Source organism: Myripristis murdjan, chromosome 4, assembly GCF_902150065.1.
Source record: "Myripristis murdjan chromosome 4, fMyrMur1.1, whole genome shotgun sequence".
Lineage (NCBI taxonomy): Eukaryota > Metazoa > Chordata > Actinopteri > Holocentriformes > Holocentridae > Myripristis > Myripristis murdjan.
The window spans coordinates 16,831,128-16,846,948 of NC_043983.1; the positions used below are offsets into that span (position 1 = coordinate 16,831,128).

General features: G+C 44.0%; 2 protein-coding genes across 6 annotated transcripts; both read left to right on the forward strand.

Annotated features, from left to right (window-relative positions):
- The first annotated feature begins 1,171 nt into the window (after positions 1 to 1,171).
- Positions 1,172 to 8,555, forward strand: nrl (neural retina leucine zipper). Of its 4 annotated transcripts, none has more exons than XM_030049505.1 (5): positions 1,172 to 1,385; positions 3,254 to 4,062; positions 4,176 to 4,463; positions 5,899 to 6,117; positions 6,701 to 8,555. In XM_030049505.1, the coding sequence occupies exons 2-5, from the start codon at positions 3,445 to 3,447 to the stop codon at positions 6,857 to 6,859; spliced, it is 1,284 nt and encodes a 427-aa protein (XP_029905365.1). In that variant the 5' UTR covers positions 1,172 to 1,385; positions 3,254 to 3,444; the 3' UTR covers positions 6,860 to 8,555. The 4 variants fall into 4 exon arrangements, with proteins under 4 accessions (XP_029905365.1, XP_029905366.1, XP_029905367.1 ...); XM_030049506.1 differs by having other exon boundaries at positions 5,902 to 6,117; XM_030049507.1 differs by having other exon boundaries at positions 4,176 to 4,454.
- Positions 8,556 to 9,971: 1,416 nt separating this feature from the next.
- On the forward strand, positions 9,972 to 15,443 carry LOC115358058 (GTP-binding protein REM 2-like). 2 transcript variants are annotated; one of them, XM_030049842.1, is made up of 6 exons: positions 9,972 to 10,064; positions 10,183 to 10,243; positions 10,850 to 11,159; positions 11,339 to 11,412; positions 13,130 to 13,307; positions 14,734 to 15,443. In XM_030049842.1, exons 2-6 carry the CDS (start codon positions 10,190 to 10,192, stop codon positions 15,030 to 15,032), a joined length of 915 nt encoding a protein of 304 aa, XP_029905702.1. In that variant the 5' UTR covers positions 9,972 to 10,064; positions 10,183 to 10,189; the 3' UTR covers positions 15,033 to 15,443. The 2 variants fall into 2 exon arrangements, with proteins under 2 accessions (XP_029905702.1, XP_029905701.1); XM_030049841.1 differs by lacking the exon at positions 9,972 to 10,064 and having other exon boundaries at positions 10,108 to 10,243.
- Positions 15,444 to 15,821: the final 378 nt, after the last annotated feature.

Genomic DNA, 15,821 nt, shown 5'->3' on the forward strand with positions numbered 1-15,821 from the left:
AAAAATCAAATGTTTTTTTTTTTTTTCAATAAATCAATAAATAACCTGTGGAGTGTTTTTTTTTTTTTTTTTTTTTTTTAAAAGGCCCTACTAAAAAGGTTGTATCCAATCTGAAGAGGTTAGGAAACTCTGATCTTGAGAACTGCCACACAAACTAATGCAAACTGTCTTTGCATTAGGTTTTTATTGCTCTGTATATTACAGGCTTAGTACACCAAAGTCATCCTGACACATGATAAATCTGGATTTCACAGGCACATAACACACTCCTACACACACCTTCCCAGTTATTTGCAGTTGGTGCCCACTATATTGGCCACCATGACTCTCATCGGGCTGCAGCAGAATGATCTAGTGCGCAGTGAGGTTATCCACCAGCCACAATGTCACGGTTCAGTCCCCTATGCGTTCACACCTATAAAACTATCCTCAAGCAAGACGCTGGCCCCTGCTCTCTCCAGGGGTGTCACACCACCTACCCGGCTCCGGGGCCCCAACCAGAGCCTGAAAGCAGAAACTGGCCCTTGGAGGAGCGACACACCGCTCAGAGCCGTTCACTCCTGCATCCGTTCCGTCATCATCAACAAACAGCACTAGTTCAGTAGCTGTGAATGTCCACTGTGTGGTAGTAGAGGGTCTCCCAGCCATCTGGTGCCAGGGTAATTGTCAAGACTTTGTTTTACTCAGAGAAGTGACTGAACTTATCATTATGTTGCTGACAAACTGCTCTCTCTCTCCCACACACACACACACACACACACACACACATACACACAGCTAACACACACAAGGGACAGGCTGGTTGGGCAAAGACAAGTGATATCATAGTGTTGCCTGGGTGTGTATGAACTGCACACACGTGTTGTAGGTTACATGAAGTGGCACATGATGAACCGGGTGATTTCTGTGTGTGTGTGATTTTTTTAAGCATTAAGTTTTAAATGTTTTTACCCATTAAATAATGAAAGGTGACTGGCATGAGTGGAATTTTGGTTGGGAGGAAGAGAGGAGGTGTGTGTTTGTGTGTAGATGTGTGCGTGTGTGTGAGAGAGAGACAGACAGAGAGACAGACAGAGAGAGAGAGAGAGAGAGAGAGAGAGAGAGAGACTGGGAGCATGACCGTAGAGCCATGAGAGAGGGATATGGGGGAGAGAGAGGAGGGGATTGTTGCGAACGGGGATTTGCATCAGAGAGGAAAGAAAGAGAGGGGGCAGTGGCACTCAGTGTCAGAGTGCTATACACACTCACATGCGCACGTACACACTCTGTTTTCTCTGTGTCTCTTTCTAAACGTGTCAGTAAACCAGTCAGTCAATTATTTTTGTGTGTGTGGGGGGGGGATGTTGAAAGGAGCTCCAAATCGTCCTTCTTCTCTATGACCAACGGTAAGATCATTTCAGTTTGTTTCTTCGTTAGACTGCGGCTCCCTCTGATTCTGCCACTCTCACTTCAGGCCTTTATCTGTCCCTAGTTTCATTCTACTTTTTTCTCTCTCTTTCCCCAACTCTCTGCCTCTGTCTGTCGCTCTCTTTGGCTTGCTTTTTCTGTGACTTTGGTCCAGAGCCAGATTGAGGCCTCCATGGAGCCCCATCACAGTTTGCTTTCTGTTACAGTCCATTTTGAACCATAGGGGGCTAAATTAACGAGCTGTGCAATGAACTATTAAGCAGCAGAAGCAGTAATCAAGGTTTTTTTTTTTATTTTATTTTATTTTTTTTATTTTTTATTAACATTCATTTCAGTAATAACAGCCATTACATTTGAAGGCCTAGATTTTTCATAGTTGCATTATCATTTGATGTTATACTACATCATACATATATATCACACTAAAAAACCTTGAATTGTGTTTATATGCTGAGGAGCTGCTTATGTTTGTTGGTGATAACAACTAACAAGTTAACAATAGTTTGATATGATCAGTGAATGTTTAAAGACTCAGTCAACTAACCCTGTCTTAATTATCGTCAATATCTTGACGAAGAAGACTAAGGTGAATTGCAACATTTTTTTAAATAACATTGTGGGGTTTTTTTTATAACACAAACATTTTTGATGTTATGTCATTATAATCAATTAGATTAGATGAAAAAGAACATAGGCTAAGATTCTGACATCTCTGCACTTAGTATATTTGAGATCAGTATGATTTCTAACTAAAAATGTACTTTTTTCCTCTCAGGCTTTATAAAAATCTATTTAGATTATTTTAGAATGTCTTGCGCTCTGGATTAAACTCTATACCAGTAGGTAATTGGATTTGGTCACCTGGGACTTGTGAATGTTTCTGCCCTCTGAAATCTTGTGCTGGATTTGGTTATGTATTCAGTAGCCAGATCTTTCTAGAAATATTATGAATTATATGTATTGTGTAAGTTTCATTATTGCAGTAGCCCGCAGTTATTTCTATTTCAGAGCAGTGAGTAAAATGCCTAGATAGTCCGTTTTATTTCAATGGACAAATGTACACGAAAAACAAATTTCACTGCATTTTTTTTTTAAAACAGTAACTATGTGGGCAGTGAGGTATTTAATACATTTTCACAGTTTCACAGTTTGTACTCCCCTTCACTGTGGGGGTATCTTGCATTAGCAGGCAAGAGCCATTATAAGGATCATGTTGATCAGTTATACAAAATGAAATGGCAGCAAATGAACAATTTGAACATGCACATCAGGGACTGGCCATGCAGTTACATGTACAATTTCAGATAAGTTACAAAAAAAAAAAAAAAAAAAAAAAAACAGGAACCAAGAACATGCTGTTGTACCAGAGCATGTCACAGACTTTTGCATGTGGCTGGACACGTGCACATGTATGTGCAGGTGTTGATAGATTTGTATACAAGGTGGTGATCTGCTGCAGATTAGCATCTTAATAAAATATCACACAAACAAGAGGCTGGAGAGACACATATTCTAATGCACACTGAATTCATGTCTCAATCGAACTGAATCACCAGATTAGATTATCGGGGCATTTCTGCAAGAATCATGCATGAAATTAAGTCGCTTGGATTGTGTTGGATTGTGTAAAATGATTTCTCTTGACATTTGTTTGTATATTTATTTTGCATCATAATTCAAGACAAGCTCAATATTTTGTTAAACAAATATAAATGCCAGAATGGACACAACATATTATGCAAGGGAAACCCGTCTTTAAGATTTATATGGCTTATTATTTTTTAGGCCCTCTGTAACTTATGATATTTCTACCTGACTTGCCCTCCACACTCTTTTGTTTCTTCAGGACAAGGAGAAAGAGACAAGGGCACGGGGACATACAAATTCTTACGTTGGAAACTCATCAATCAGTCCATTTCCTGACATCACTACTGCTGCTGTCTATGAGCTGCACTAAGACAGAGGAGTGGATTTGCAAACAATCCTGACACACGGAAAACTCCTGCTGAAATTCAGTTTGCCCCAGCCACAGACACCATGTCATCTCCTTCTCTCCCTATGCCTTCTCTCCCTCCTAGTCCTCTGGCCATGGAGTACCTAAATGACTTTGACCTCCTCAAATTTGAGGTGAAATCCGATACCCCTCCGCTCCCTCCTCCCTGTACATATCCCAAATCTGGCCTCCCCCATGACCCCTCCAGCTCTCCGTACACCAGCCATCCTCCACAGGACTCCAGTTTGAGCTCCAGCCCTTACAACTCTCTGCCACCCTCGCCAACGCTCAGTGATGCCCACCCGCCGCCTTCAGGCTCCTCTTCCCTTTCTTCATCATCCTCCTCCATCTCGTTTCCCCTCTCCATCTCCAATAGCTTCACCTCTGGCATCAGCTCTGGCTCTCAGGGGAACGTGGAGGGCAGCCCGGCCCACGGTGGGCCACAGGGGCCCAACCCAGCCTCCTTGGAGGACCTGATCTGGCTAGCAGCATTGCAGCAGCAGTTTGGGGGTGAAGTGACAGGACCTGCGTCTTTGCTTGGGGCTTTGGGAGGAGGGCCGGAGCGAGGAGACAGAGAGAGGGGGCCAGTCAACAGCTTTCTGGGTTGTGAAGATGCCGTGGAAGCTTTACTGAACTCAGCTGCTGCAGCTGTCAGCTCACAGGTAATAATCTGTCTTGTCTTCCCTGTTAGTCTGACTTTTACAGTGACTACCGAGGCATCTTGTCACAAAAAAGATGAAAGAGTCTTTTGCCCCCTCTGCCTTTTTCTTTTCAGTTCCCGGTTCTCTCTCAGAGCTCGAGTAGTAACCTGGGAGACTCTGGCAGCGACAGCGGAGGTGACATCTCCTGCGCCAAGGGGGCAGACATGTGCCATCGCCCACTCGTCTTCCTTTCATCCGCTCCTCCCTCACTGCCCAACACTGCCCCCACCGCAGCACCCTACCCACAGCCACCAAGCCCCCAGGGGCGACTTCATCACCACCAGCATCACCATCATCAGCACCACCCACATCACCCCATGCATGGCCATCACCACCATCATCATCACATCCAAGTCAGTCAGGTATCTGGGACAACACCTAGAGCCATGCCTAGTGCAGTGTTGACCCCTTTAACTCTTATTGTCCATTTTGCCTGAAGTTGCTTCAAAGTTTGAGAAAACATGTTCCATAGTGTATGGAAATGTTCCATATATATTCTGTATCTGCTGATTGCAATTCTTCATTGAAGCTACATCAGGCTTATATGTTGTAAAATATTCAAACCCCAAGATGCCATTGCTTGATGGCTGCACTATTACAGCAAATAGAGAATATACAGCTTTCTTGTGCATCATTTTATCCACATTTCCTACTAATTCAGCAGGATATATTTGGTATCTTTAGGCACCTTGGGATCTCCACTACAATTTATATTAAAGCACTGTGGGTTTGAAAAAGTTTTAATAAAACTCAGAATGTTAAATTAGTGAAGATGGATATATGGAGGAACAGAGTTAAAGGGACTCGCGTGGCACATGGAGCATGAGAGGGAGGGATCATGCAGTGAAGGATTAGGATTAGGACATTAGAACATGGTTATGAATGTCTATAAGTATCACTTGTAAGATTGGTCTCTGAATTGCAAAGACAATTGCTGTTACATCTTTGTCTTTAAAGCCATAATATGTTTTCTTTTTCTTTGAAGCATTTCTTTGAAGTACATTTTTATTCTACGTAAATTATAAGTTTATCAGATGCTCCTAGATTCCTGAAGGAATCTACTACTATATCTCATAATATTTATACACACAATCTGCATGCTGGTAGAGATTTCTGTCCCTTTCCAACTTCAGATCCCTTTGTATGTCAAAATGATATGCTATAACAGGCTTTTAATGTTTATACACGCAGATACTTTGTCTCTTGGTGGAGCTCAACCTTTGACCTAATTGGCTAAATAATTGCTGTGAACCTTGAATGTTAAATGTTTAAATGCATTTAGGGAAAAAAATAATATAGCTCAGTGCTAATAAAAACCATCCAGTCTGGGGTGCTCTACCCTGAATGAAATTTTAATTAGTAATTAAGCACTCCTCTGCAGTGTGTTTTCCCTGGGGTATCAAGCTGTCTGGATGAATCTCTCTATGCAGTATGTGGAGCACAGTGTGAGCTTATGATAATATCTGCTATTATTGCCGTGTATAATCCTGATCACTGTCACCCACACTTAGTCAGATTACATGACAGATTATGGACATGTGGTGCCGAAATGTGCCCCCTGACAGACACATGCTTGCTCACACACCCCATACACACCCGGTATGCCACATCACATGTACAAAAGCCGAAATGCAACCACCTTTTTTGTCTGCATCCTTTCTATCCTTGTGCACATCCTCCATCAGGAGGGCCACTTCGTCTACTCTCATCCCATTTATCAATTTTTTGCAGGTGTCTCGTGGCTCATTAATACGTCGAAATAACAAATTCCCTGTGTGTGTGTTCTCCATCTGTTAGCAGTGTGGGGTGGACGAGCGTTTCTCTGATGAGCAGCTAGTGAGTCTGTCAGTGCGAGAGCTGAACCGACACCTGCGTGGAGTGAGCAAGGATGAGGTGGTGCGCTTGAAGCAGAAACGACGCACGCTAAAGAACCGTGGCTATGCCCAGTCCTGCCGCTATAAGCGCTTACAGCACCGCCACGCTCTGGAATCTGAGAAACATGTGCTCACACAACAGGTAAACACACACACACAAACACACACTGTGACCTTTAATGACTGTATTCACTCCCTAACCCCCCAACTCTAACCTTAACCCTATTCATTACATGCTTATTCTCAACCCTTACCCTTCTCTAAATATAATCCTAAATTGAAACTTAAGCCCAAATCTAATATGTGGATCCAAATTCAAAATGTGCACATTTACGCGGTCAGGGCCTACAGTGTCCTCATATTGAAGGATTTTACTCATATCTCTGTCTTGGAGGTGGGACTTCTCCTCAAAAGGCCTCATAAATTTAGAAATCCAAGCTAGGACACACACACACACACACACACACACACACACACACACACACACACACACACACACACACACACACACACACACACACACACACTATTACAAGCCAGTGTGTGACACTGACATTCCTAATTTAACCCCAATTCTGATGCTTAACATGTGCACATCTACGGGTGTGATACTGCATCACTTACACACACACACACACACACACACACACACACACACACACACACACAGTGTTGTAGCTTAAAGAGCATAAAGAAATAATGACTATCTCACTTTTTCTCCTCAGTTGGAACAGCTGCAGTGTGAGCTGACTCGAGTGCTGAGGGAGCGAGACGCCTACAAGGCTCGCTACGAGAAGCTCATCAGCACAAACCACGGCGCCGGCGATGCTCCACCAACCCGCAGCAACAACCCACCTTCCCCACCACCCGACTACTTTCTCTGAGTTTTTACCTGGAGGGAAGGTCAGGAAAAAAAAACAAAACAAAACAAGAGAGGGATGAAAGAGGAGGCCAGCGTAAATGGAGCAATCAATAATGAGTAATCAGATATGTGTGTGTGTGTGTGAGAGAGAGGAGAGAGAGAAAGAGAAAGAGAGAGAGAGAGAGAGAGAGAGGGATTGGCAAACAGCTTTGGGGTTATACAACTGTGAAATCCACCTGTGAGTAATCAAGGGGAAATTCACTGTTAATTTGTAGAGTTAGATTCAGCTCTAGGTTGCTTCATGGACTCAGTTTTACTTCACTGTGAAGACTTGATCGCAGCACAAACGTGGGGTGAGCGGTCTTTGAGATCCACCTTGTCCTGGTGAGATCAGCATGAAGGTGGATCAACAGCCTGTTGGGCCAAGATCATCAAAATGTGAAATCAAAGGCTGTTGCTCTTGCATAAAACATGATCATTCGTCCCTAACACTGCTGAGCATATTATCTATGCAAATATTCAGTAACATATACCTGATATACCTGAAATTTACTCTCCAAATGACTGGTTGAGACAAAGAAAATGTAGTTTTGTTTTTTTTATATACATATATATATAAGCTGCTAACAATGCAGAGGTCTGAGTAGTGCAGTGGTGCTGGATGTGGAGTGGAATGGGCTTGGATAAAGTATCCATGGCATGCAGTTGTATTTGCCAGCTAATATTTCACAGTTGCCTACCAAGGTGTTAAAGCTCACCAAGACTTGTTATTCTTTGTAAGATGAATAATCATAGATTAAAGAATGTACAAGGATACTTTCCCCGGGAGTATCCCAGTGATTGTGCTAAACTGAATAATGGAATTATGCTTTTGTGTTTAGCAAAAATGCATCTTGAACTATGCTGAGAAATCCACACTTTGCTAGTTGGAAAATACTTGCAGTGTGCTATCTGTGACTGATGTTTTGTTCAATAATGAGGTTAAACTGCTGTCAGTGATGGCTCCACGATCAAAAATGGGTTCTACATGCATTGAGGTGGAGCTAGTAGTGTGTTTACTAAAGCTATGGTGGAGGAAATTCAGACAAAGAAGCCCAATGCAACAGGCAAACAAGTGTGGCATGATTTGTGTGATTGTGTCCTGTTCTCACGCCTATAGAGAAACTCCTTTGGCTCTAACGAACACCTCTGTAACAGGGATGATCACCATAATGCAACATGCAGCACCACAGAGCTGGTCACTGTGGACTTGAGTACTGTGGACTTGGATACAGAGAAAAGGTGCAGGGATAAAAAAAAAAATGCAAAAAAACAAGACAAAACAAGACAAAACAGAACAAAAAAAACCTCTTCATGGAGACATCTTCTTAACTGTCCCATGGAAATGTTGCCAGGGTATATGCATTAGAGCTATTTATTTTGTTTGGGTGTAGGTTCAATAAATTGATCTATTTGTTTTATTTATTCATTTATTTATTCACAGTATTTATTCATTGTTTATTTATGTACCAATTCTAATTATTTTACTTTACTGGTTTATCATTTCATTCCATCAAGCTTAGTGTGTATTTTTACTTTCCCACAGTTTATTATTTTATTCAATTCTGATTAGCAATTAACATTATGACAATCATGATTATGGCCATTATTATGGTTTCATGCTCCTATTGTAGTGTGGTTTCATATGCATATGAAATAAACAAAATACTCTATCATAACAGGTGTGCAGTATGTGTTTCTTTTATATCTTGTAGCCTTGTCTCTGTTCCAGCCGCTCTCTTTGCATCCCTCTCTCTCTCTCTCAGTCTTCTGCAGGCCTTTTCTCTGTGGCTCGCCCTGTACCCCTTTTCACTCTCCCACCTCTCTCTCTCTCTCTCTGTCCCTCTATAGTGAGGCAGTGACCCTGGGTGAGCGCTGTTTGGGATGACCTCACCTTCGGCTCTACCTCCCTCTCTGTGTCTCTCGCTCTCTCTCTGGCCGGTATAATAGGGGCAGGATTAGGGCTATAATAGCGCCCTGACTGCTCACTGCCGGAGTCCATTGTGGCATTGTGTGGAAGGGACGTACCACCGCTCCACTCACTCATGTCCACACTCACATTCTGACCAAAAACAGGACCAAAATACACTCCTTGGATACATAAATAGCAATGACTTGATTGAATGAATGCAAATGAACAGACACTTAAAGTATCACCTGTGTGGCATGTGACTGAACACTGTCTTTAAAAAGAATGGAGACACAGGGAGCGTGAATAAGAGGGGGCGATGGAGGGAGGGAGGAAGAGGAAGAGCAAGAGAGGGGGAGAGAGAGAGAGAGGGAGTGAGAGAGAGAGAGGGGTGAGGGTGTGGGGGGTACTTCCACAGTGGGTTGTCATGCCTCTTTCTGCCCAAGGGAATACCCAGATGACACATTTAAAACATGTATTCCTCCAGGAGACACGTGCACGCGCGCGCTCACACACACACACACACACACACACACACACACACACACACACACACACACACACACACACACACACACACACACACACACACACACACCTCAGTTACGCAAAGAGTTGTGTTATGCTGCCCCCCAGCGGTGGATCCCATATCGCCCCAATCTGCCAAGGGTCAATTAGAGTCGCATGAAATAAATTGATGGATGTTGTCCCTGCGCACATCGCCGCTCTACTTTCATGCCTGCAGGCTGTGCTTTGCTTTTTCGAGGCATTGCATTGTCTGAGCTGGATGGCGCTGCAGCCTACTTACAAAAATAGCCTTTGACAACATTTCCTGAGCAGGGAGGAAGCTAATATTACCTGCAGAAACCAAAAAAAACTCTGGGGAGCACATCACGCATCAAGTCAGTGAGTCATGTGCACTGTGTACTCAGCTCGTAGTGCGGGGATTGTCAGAAATGCACCTGGGCCCCGACACTTTACCAGTCTTAAATATGGTGGAGGGAGAAGTGTGTAGGTAGCAGCAGCCGATCCTGCGCGCGGGCGTGTGTGTGTGTGTGTGCGTGCGTGCGCGTAAGAGTGAGGGAGTACGTGCGTGTGTGTGTGTGAAAAAAAAGAGAAAGAGGGAGGGAGAGAAAGTGTGTGTATGCCAGAGAGAGATAGAGGGAGAGAGAGAAAGTGAGGGAAGCAGAAGTAGAAACAGAGGGAGAGAGAGAGAGAGAGAGAAAAGAGAGGGAGTCAAACCGTGCAGACTTTGTAGTTGCTGGGAGCCGCGTGACAGGTGAGAGATCACACCGGCTTTGAGGTCGAGCTGATTGGGTTGATAAAGTGGGTGGGCGGGTGAGCACTTGGGGGGCTTCTGTTTTCTGAGCGTCTTAATCCTGATCGGTGAATTTCAGACTGCAGATGCCGACAGATGCGCCCGAAGACAGGATCAGCAACGAGGAAACACCGGCTAAGGTAGGCTGCCCGGGGCTGGAGCGGAGAAAGCTTTACCGTTGATGACCGCATTATAACCCGGTAGCCAATCAGCTTTGAGTTATGTCGCAGGGTGTGTGTGTGATGATTGATTTGCTCGACATGACAATGGGTAGTTTATAATTAAGGAATTTATAGTACAGCAACATATAGGCACATTTGGTACTTGTGCATCTCTGCTCTTCTACTGTGTGTGCGTGTGTGCGTGCGTGCGTGCGTGATTGTGCGTGTGTGTGTTGGTGGTCTAACAAGCAGGAGAAAATGTTTAGACATGATCCATCAGCTTCCCGTTGTAAGTTAAACTCAACTCCTTGCTGTTTCTGCCATAAACCTGCTGCACATTGATTATTGCTCTTCCGTGACAAGACAAATTAGACCAATTATTGACTGAGAGCTTCAAGTCACACACTCACACACATCAGGCATCACAGTGGATCCAGCATGGCCCTGTCACAGCCAGTTGCCAGGCTCTGTGTTTTTTTTTTTTTTTTTTTTTTTTTTTTTTTGGTGCATGAGCAGTACCATGTCTGAGCAGTGAAAGGGGGTCACTGAGTCCATGTGCTGTAACAAGGTCCCTCTCTCCTCCAGTGTGACGGTATGACTCTGTCCAGCACCCCAACGGTTCGCAGAGGAAGCACCCCTCTGCCAATTAAGCACCAGCTGAGACGGGAAGAAGCTGTGCACGATGATTGTGATTGGATGTCAGGGGCAGCTGGACCTTCTCCTCCGCCAATTAGCCTCAGCCCAGCGTTGGATGACAGTCTGACTGGGCAGGTAGAGGGCAGGCAAGATGGACCCCTGCGGATCGCCCTTCTGGGGCAGAACGGGGTGGGGAAGTCATCCCTGGCTATCACCCTCGCTGGAGATATGGACAGGACTGCATCGGTGGATTCTGACGGTACAAACCAATATCTGTGTGTTTGTGTGTGTACTTAATGGTGACAGTTTACATTATGACAGAGCGGTAAAATGGCATTGCAGTGAAAGCCGTTGTCCCTTTTGCAGTCCAAAGCAGGTAAACAAATCCCAGTACGCATCTCCCACCTGAGCCCTAACTGCTGCTCTCCCTGTCCCTAGGGGAGGGCTACGTGCGCACAGTCACCGTGGATGATGAGGAGAGCATCATCATTATCTATGACAACTGGAGACAGGTAAGCCAAACAACACACCTCCGAGTTCCCACACTCACCTCCCTGCTCCCTCATTAGGCCCCTGAGCCCTCCTCGCTACACCTATACACACTCAGTTGCTGTGACATGGGGCTGCTTTTGTCATTACAATATGCCATACATGCATCTGTGCATCTTACTGAGTCATAGTGTTGTTTGTGTCTATCTGTCTGTATATACACTGGGGGAATAGTACCTGGGTTTCTGCCCGAGTGCATCGTTTTTTTTTTTTTTTTTTTTTTTTTTTGTGAACAATAAATGATTTATAACATGATAATCTGGAAGCGAGCAGATATAGACAAAACAATACAGCACAGGGAATAAGATGAATATCAGAAAGTAATTCAAAGAGAAGGGGCGAAACCCAAAATAGGTAAAACAAAAGAAAATTGCATACGCAGATACAAAGTGAATTTTGTATCTGTGTATGCAATATTCATTTTCTATTTGTTGAAGAAACTGCATTCACTCACTTGATTTAAAGGCACCAAAACAAAACCCGATGCAAAGCAAAATCCAGGAAAGACTAAAATAAACGTGGCAGCGTATTAGTCAGCAGTAGATGAGAATTTAAGTGTTTTTGTGCATCTAGCCCTGGTTTACTGTAGAGAGCTCATTTTCAGGTTGTTTTCCACACATTTCCTCTCTCCCTTGGGCTCAGTTCAGAGGCATCTGTGTGTGGATGTGAGAGAGAGAGAGCGAGTGAGAGCTGCCCACAGAGCAGATGTGTCAAATGACTGCATTAGCTCTTTATTAGTGTTTCTGATTGAGGAGGATGTTTGGAAACACAAAACAGACACCCTCTTGACACAATCTGTCTTTGTGATGCAGGCATTTCTGTGTTTCACCATTTCTATAATTAGTTATTTATGCTACGATAGAGACTATAATGCTCGCCTGTTAAAGAAACCGCTTATTTTTTCCAAGCATTATGCTCTGTCTCAATCACCAATGTGCAAGAGTGTGTTTTGGTCTTTGCTCAGTTTCCAATTGATATCCAATTCAAATTAAATGAAAAGTGAATGGACCAAGGTAGCACTCCCTATAGAGTAGCTGAAGTGCAGTAAGTGGCCTTTGAAGGATTTACTCAAGGATATCTGTGTTGTGGGCAGTGTGTCTGCGTGCTGTGTGAAGTGGATGGATTTTTGCTCTCTGCACGGTTCACCAGGAGTTTGAAGTCAATTGTAGTGCTATCGACTGTAGTAATTTGCCACCAAACCAAAGGACAGTGTACTGTTACTCCAGGCTGCTCTGTTACTTTTACACTGCACTTGAGGCTTTAACAGCGGCATTTATGAGAACAATCAGAAGTAAACCTGTCCAAATGCTCATGAATTTGCCTGGCAGATTTTGACGACCATGGTGTGTTTACAGTCGGGCTTGAAATTAAAGTCTTAACATTCTCCACGCTTCCCAACAGTACTGGAGTGTGTTGCCTTTACTACACACATCTTTGTGCCCTGTGATTGCAAGTGCTTTAGAAACTGTGGCACTGTGTTCTCTGGTAACCAAGGACACTAACATCTGCAATGACAGCAAAACTAGGCAGCTGTAGACATTGGGTTTCTCATGCACGATGCCAAATATAATGCTGTAACTAAAGATACCTTGCTTGGGCTTCCACTGCTCTGTCCATGTCCTGACGTTTCAAGTGGGAGAAACCATATCACTGGCTGTGATCCCTGTGTCCATCCCTCAGGACCTGTTGGCTCTGCAGTGTGAGGTGTGTGTTCTGGTGTTTTCGGTGACAGACAGGCGCAGTTTCCACCGCACCGCTCAGCTGCGACTTCTCCTGAGGGAGACTCAGCCACAAACTCCAATCATCCTCGTCGGTAACAAGAGTGACCTCGTCCGCTCACGTGAGGTCACCCCTCAAGGTAACACAAGTTGCAACACGTGGTGATGCCTTTGTTGCTACTGCCTCTCCTTATATACACAAAACTCCCTGTTTCTCCTCCGCTTTCTTACACTTTTGTTGAGTTTGTTGCTTCCTACTATTGTTTTTATGTCCTCTTCTCAGTTAGTCTTTACATTTTCAGCTTTTTCTATCTATAAGGAACACTGATACAGGGGGAATAATGGGAAAATGTAAATGGCACAGCATTGCAGCTCCAGTGTGGGAGTTGCGAGGGGAATAATGATTATAGTTGAAAGCAGGAGAGCCACATTCACACAGTGAGTGCACTTCATGTCCAGATTTCAACCATTTTCACCAAAACACTGAATATAATGCAAGTGTCTATTGTATACTAAATCAGGATGAACACCTGCATAGAAAAACCCACATGCATGGCGTTCTGTCTCCACGGTTACACCGATTTGAAGTCTGTTTGCACAATGAAAAACACAGACGTCTGGCCAGGAGCTTTCTTAGGTGTAACCAAAATAATGCCATCCTTTCAAAGAACTTGCTTCACAGCCTCCTAGTAAAAATAAAGCCCACACCTCTCCTGTTTTTACTTTTCCCACTCGTCTCTCCCCCCTCTGACATGTTCTCATTGGTTTTCCCTCTGTTTGTGACTATTATTGTCTTAAACCACAGACTAAAGCCACAGATATCCGCTAAAAAAAAAAAAAAAAACTGCCATTATCGCAGATAATTAAATTTTCTTCACTATTCAGTTTTCTTTCACCACCAGAGATAATTTAATCTCCAATTGATCAATGAGATTTTAATTACAGCTAATTAAGTGAATTGAGCTGCCTCTAGCTGTTTGTCACCCTTTTGTTTCACCCATTTAGTGACTTTTTAATTTGTTTTGGCACCATGCATGGGCTCCTGCATGTGCATGAGTGTGTTTGAGGGTGTGTGCGTGTTTGACATGGTGGGGAGGAGGAGTATTATATATCATTGAATAATGCAAGAAAAGTATCGAGAACAGACCCACAACAAAATTGGTCTGAGGTTTTTGTGGGCCAAAACACCCCTACCATTCCTACTAAATTACATCTATCATTAATAATAATTATAATTAAAATAATAATTCACTATGTGGAACCTCTCAGTGGTCGTGGTCTTGAGTTGGGGCGTGGCATGTTTATGCCACATGCTGGTTGTGATCAGAGGCTTGGTTTCTGAGGTCAAACAGAGGTGAGCTTTATTGCATTCGGGCAAAGAGATTTGAAATGAGCTTCATCATTTTACTGAGATAGATGCACCAGATAGCACCATATATCCTCAGCCTCAATGTAAATAGAGTTAAGCCTTGACAGCTGCCTTTATTCACAGTTGACCTCTCTCCCTCTGCTTTTCTAACTCTCATCACTCATGCCGTCCCCTCCTCTCTGCATCTCTCCCCTCAGAGGCCATGTCCAGTGCAGCCCTCTTCGACTGCCTGTACATCGAGATCTCCGCCTCTCTAGATCACCGGACCCCAGAGCTGCTGGAGTGTGCAGTTAGGCTCGCCAGGGGCCAGGCCCCGTGGCCCCCAGGGACCAGCGGGGAGGACATGAGCGGAGGGGGCCAGCGTGAAAGCATAACCTCCCGTGCCAAGCGTTTCCTGTCCAGCTTGGTGCCCCGGTATCCCCGAGAAAGAGAGCGAGAAGTAGGCAAGTTCCTCAGGCAGAAGTCCCGGTCCTGTCACGACTTGGGAGCACTGTGATGGTGGAGGAGGAGCTTAATGGCTAGGTTGTTAACAGAGATAGCTGGAAGTAATGTAATATACAAAGAGAGCAAGGCAAAGAGAGTAATAGAACAGTGTAGTGGATACGAGGCAGAGAAATACAAGGAAGTTACAGAGATGAGGAGGCATGAATGTGAAGCTGCCAGAGCGATGGCAGGGCGATGTCATGAGTGGTGAAGGTGTGCACGCAGCAAAGAAGAGCAGGGAGAGGGGCAACCAGGTAGAAGTGATGTTTATGCATAGGATAATAGATATTTTGTACACAGCATCCAACACTGAAGAGTGTTCATTAAGATACTGTCTTAGAACATATGTAAATAGATTGTAGTGGTGATATAGTTGCCACCCGTATTGTTTTGAGAACAAAATAAATTGCTTTTATGAGTCCTGCGAAAGTCTGTGTTTTGCCTTGGGATCTGTTATTACAAAACAAGCAGAGGTCGCCTCATTTTGCTCATCGCAGTGAATAATCAGGCAGCAGGAAATAGTACGAGCAATAGTAAAAGCAAAAGATAAAAGTCATAGTCACGCATATTTAGAATGTATTAGTGGGTCAGACTTTGCTGATGATTCATGTTATGACCACAGTCATTTTCTCTCAGATAATGTGGTATCCATGGGGATGACTGGTGGTATAAAACTATAAAGGCCAGGAAGGCAGGAAGGGACAGAGAGATAAAAATTTGGCATAAAAGCATGAGAGCAAGGAGAGGGCTGGAAAGGGAAAAGCAGATTATTGTATGTAGAGTGATTGTTGCCAGGTTACGG

Coding starts and splice junctions, on each gene's coding strand:
- LOC115358058 (XM_030049842.1), top strand. CDS start 10,190: ATGCCGACAGATGCGCCCGAAGACAGGATCAGCAACGAGGAAACACCG. Junction 11,160..11,338: donor TGCATCGGTGGATTCTGACG/GTACAAACCAAT, acceptor CCCTGTCCCTAG/GGGAGGGCTACGTGCGCACA. Junction 13,308..14,733: donor ACGTGAGGTCACCCCTCAAG/GTAACACAAGTT, acceptor CTCTCCCCTCAG/AGGCCATGTCCAGTGCAGCC.
- nrl (XM_030049505.1), top strand. CDS start 3,445: ATGTCATCTCCTTCTCTCCCTATGCCTTCTCTCCCTCCTAGTCCTCTG. Junction 4,464..5,898: donor ATCACATCCAAGTCAGTCAG/GTATCTGGGACA, acceptor TCCATCTGTTAG/CAGTGTGGGGTGGACGAGCG. Junction 6,118..6,700: donor AACATGTGCTCACACAACAG/GTAAACACACAC, acceptor TTTTCTCCTCAG/TTGGAACAGCTGCAGTGTGA.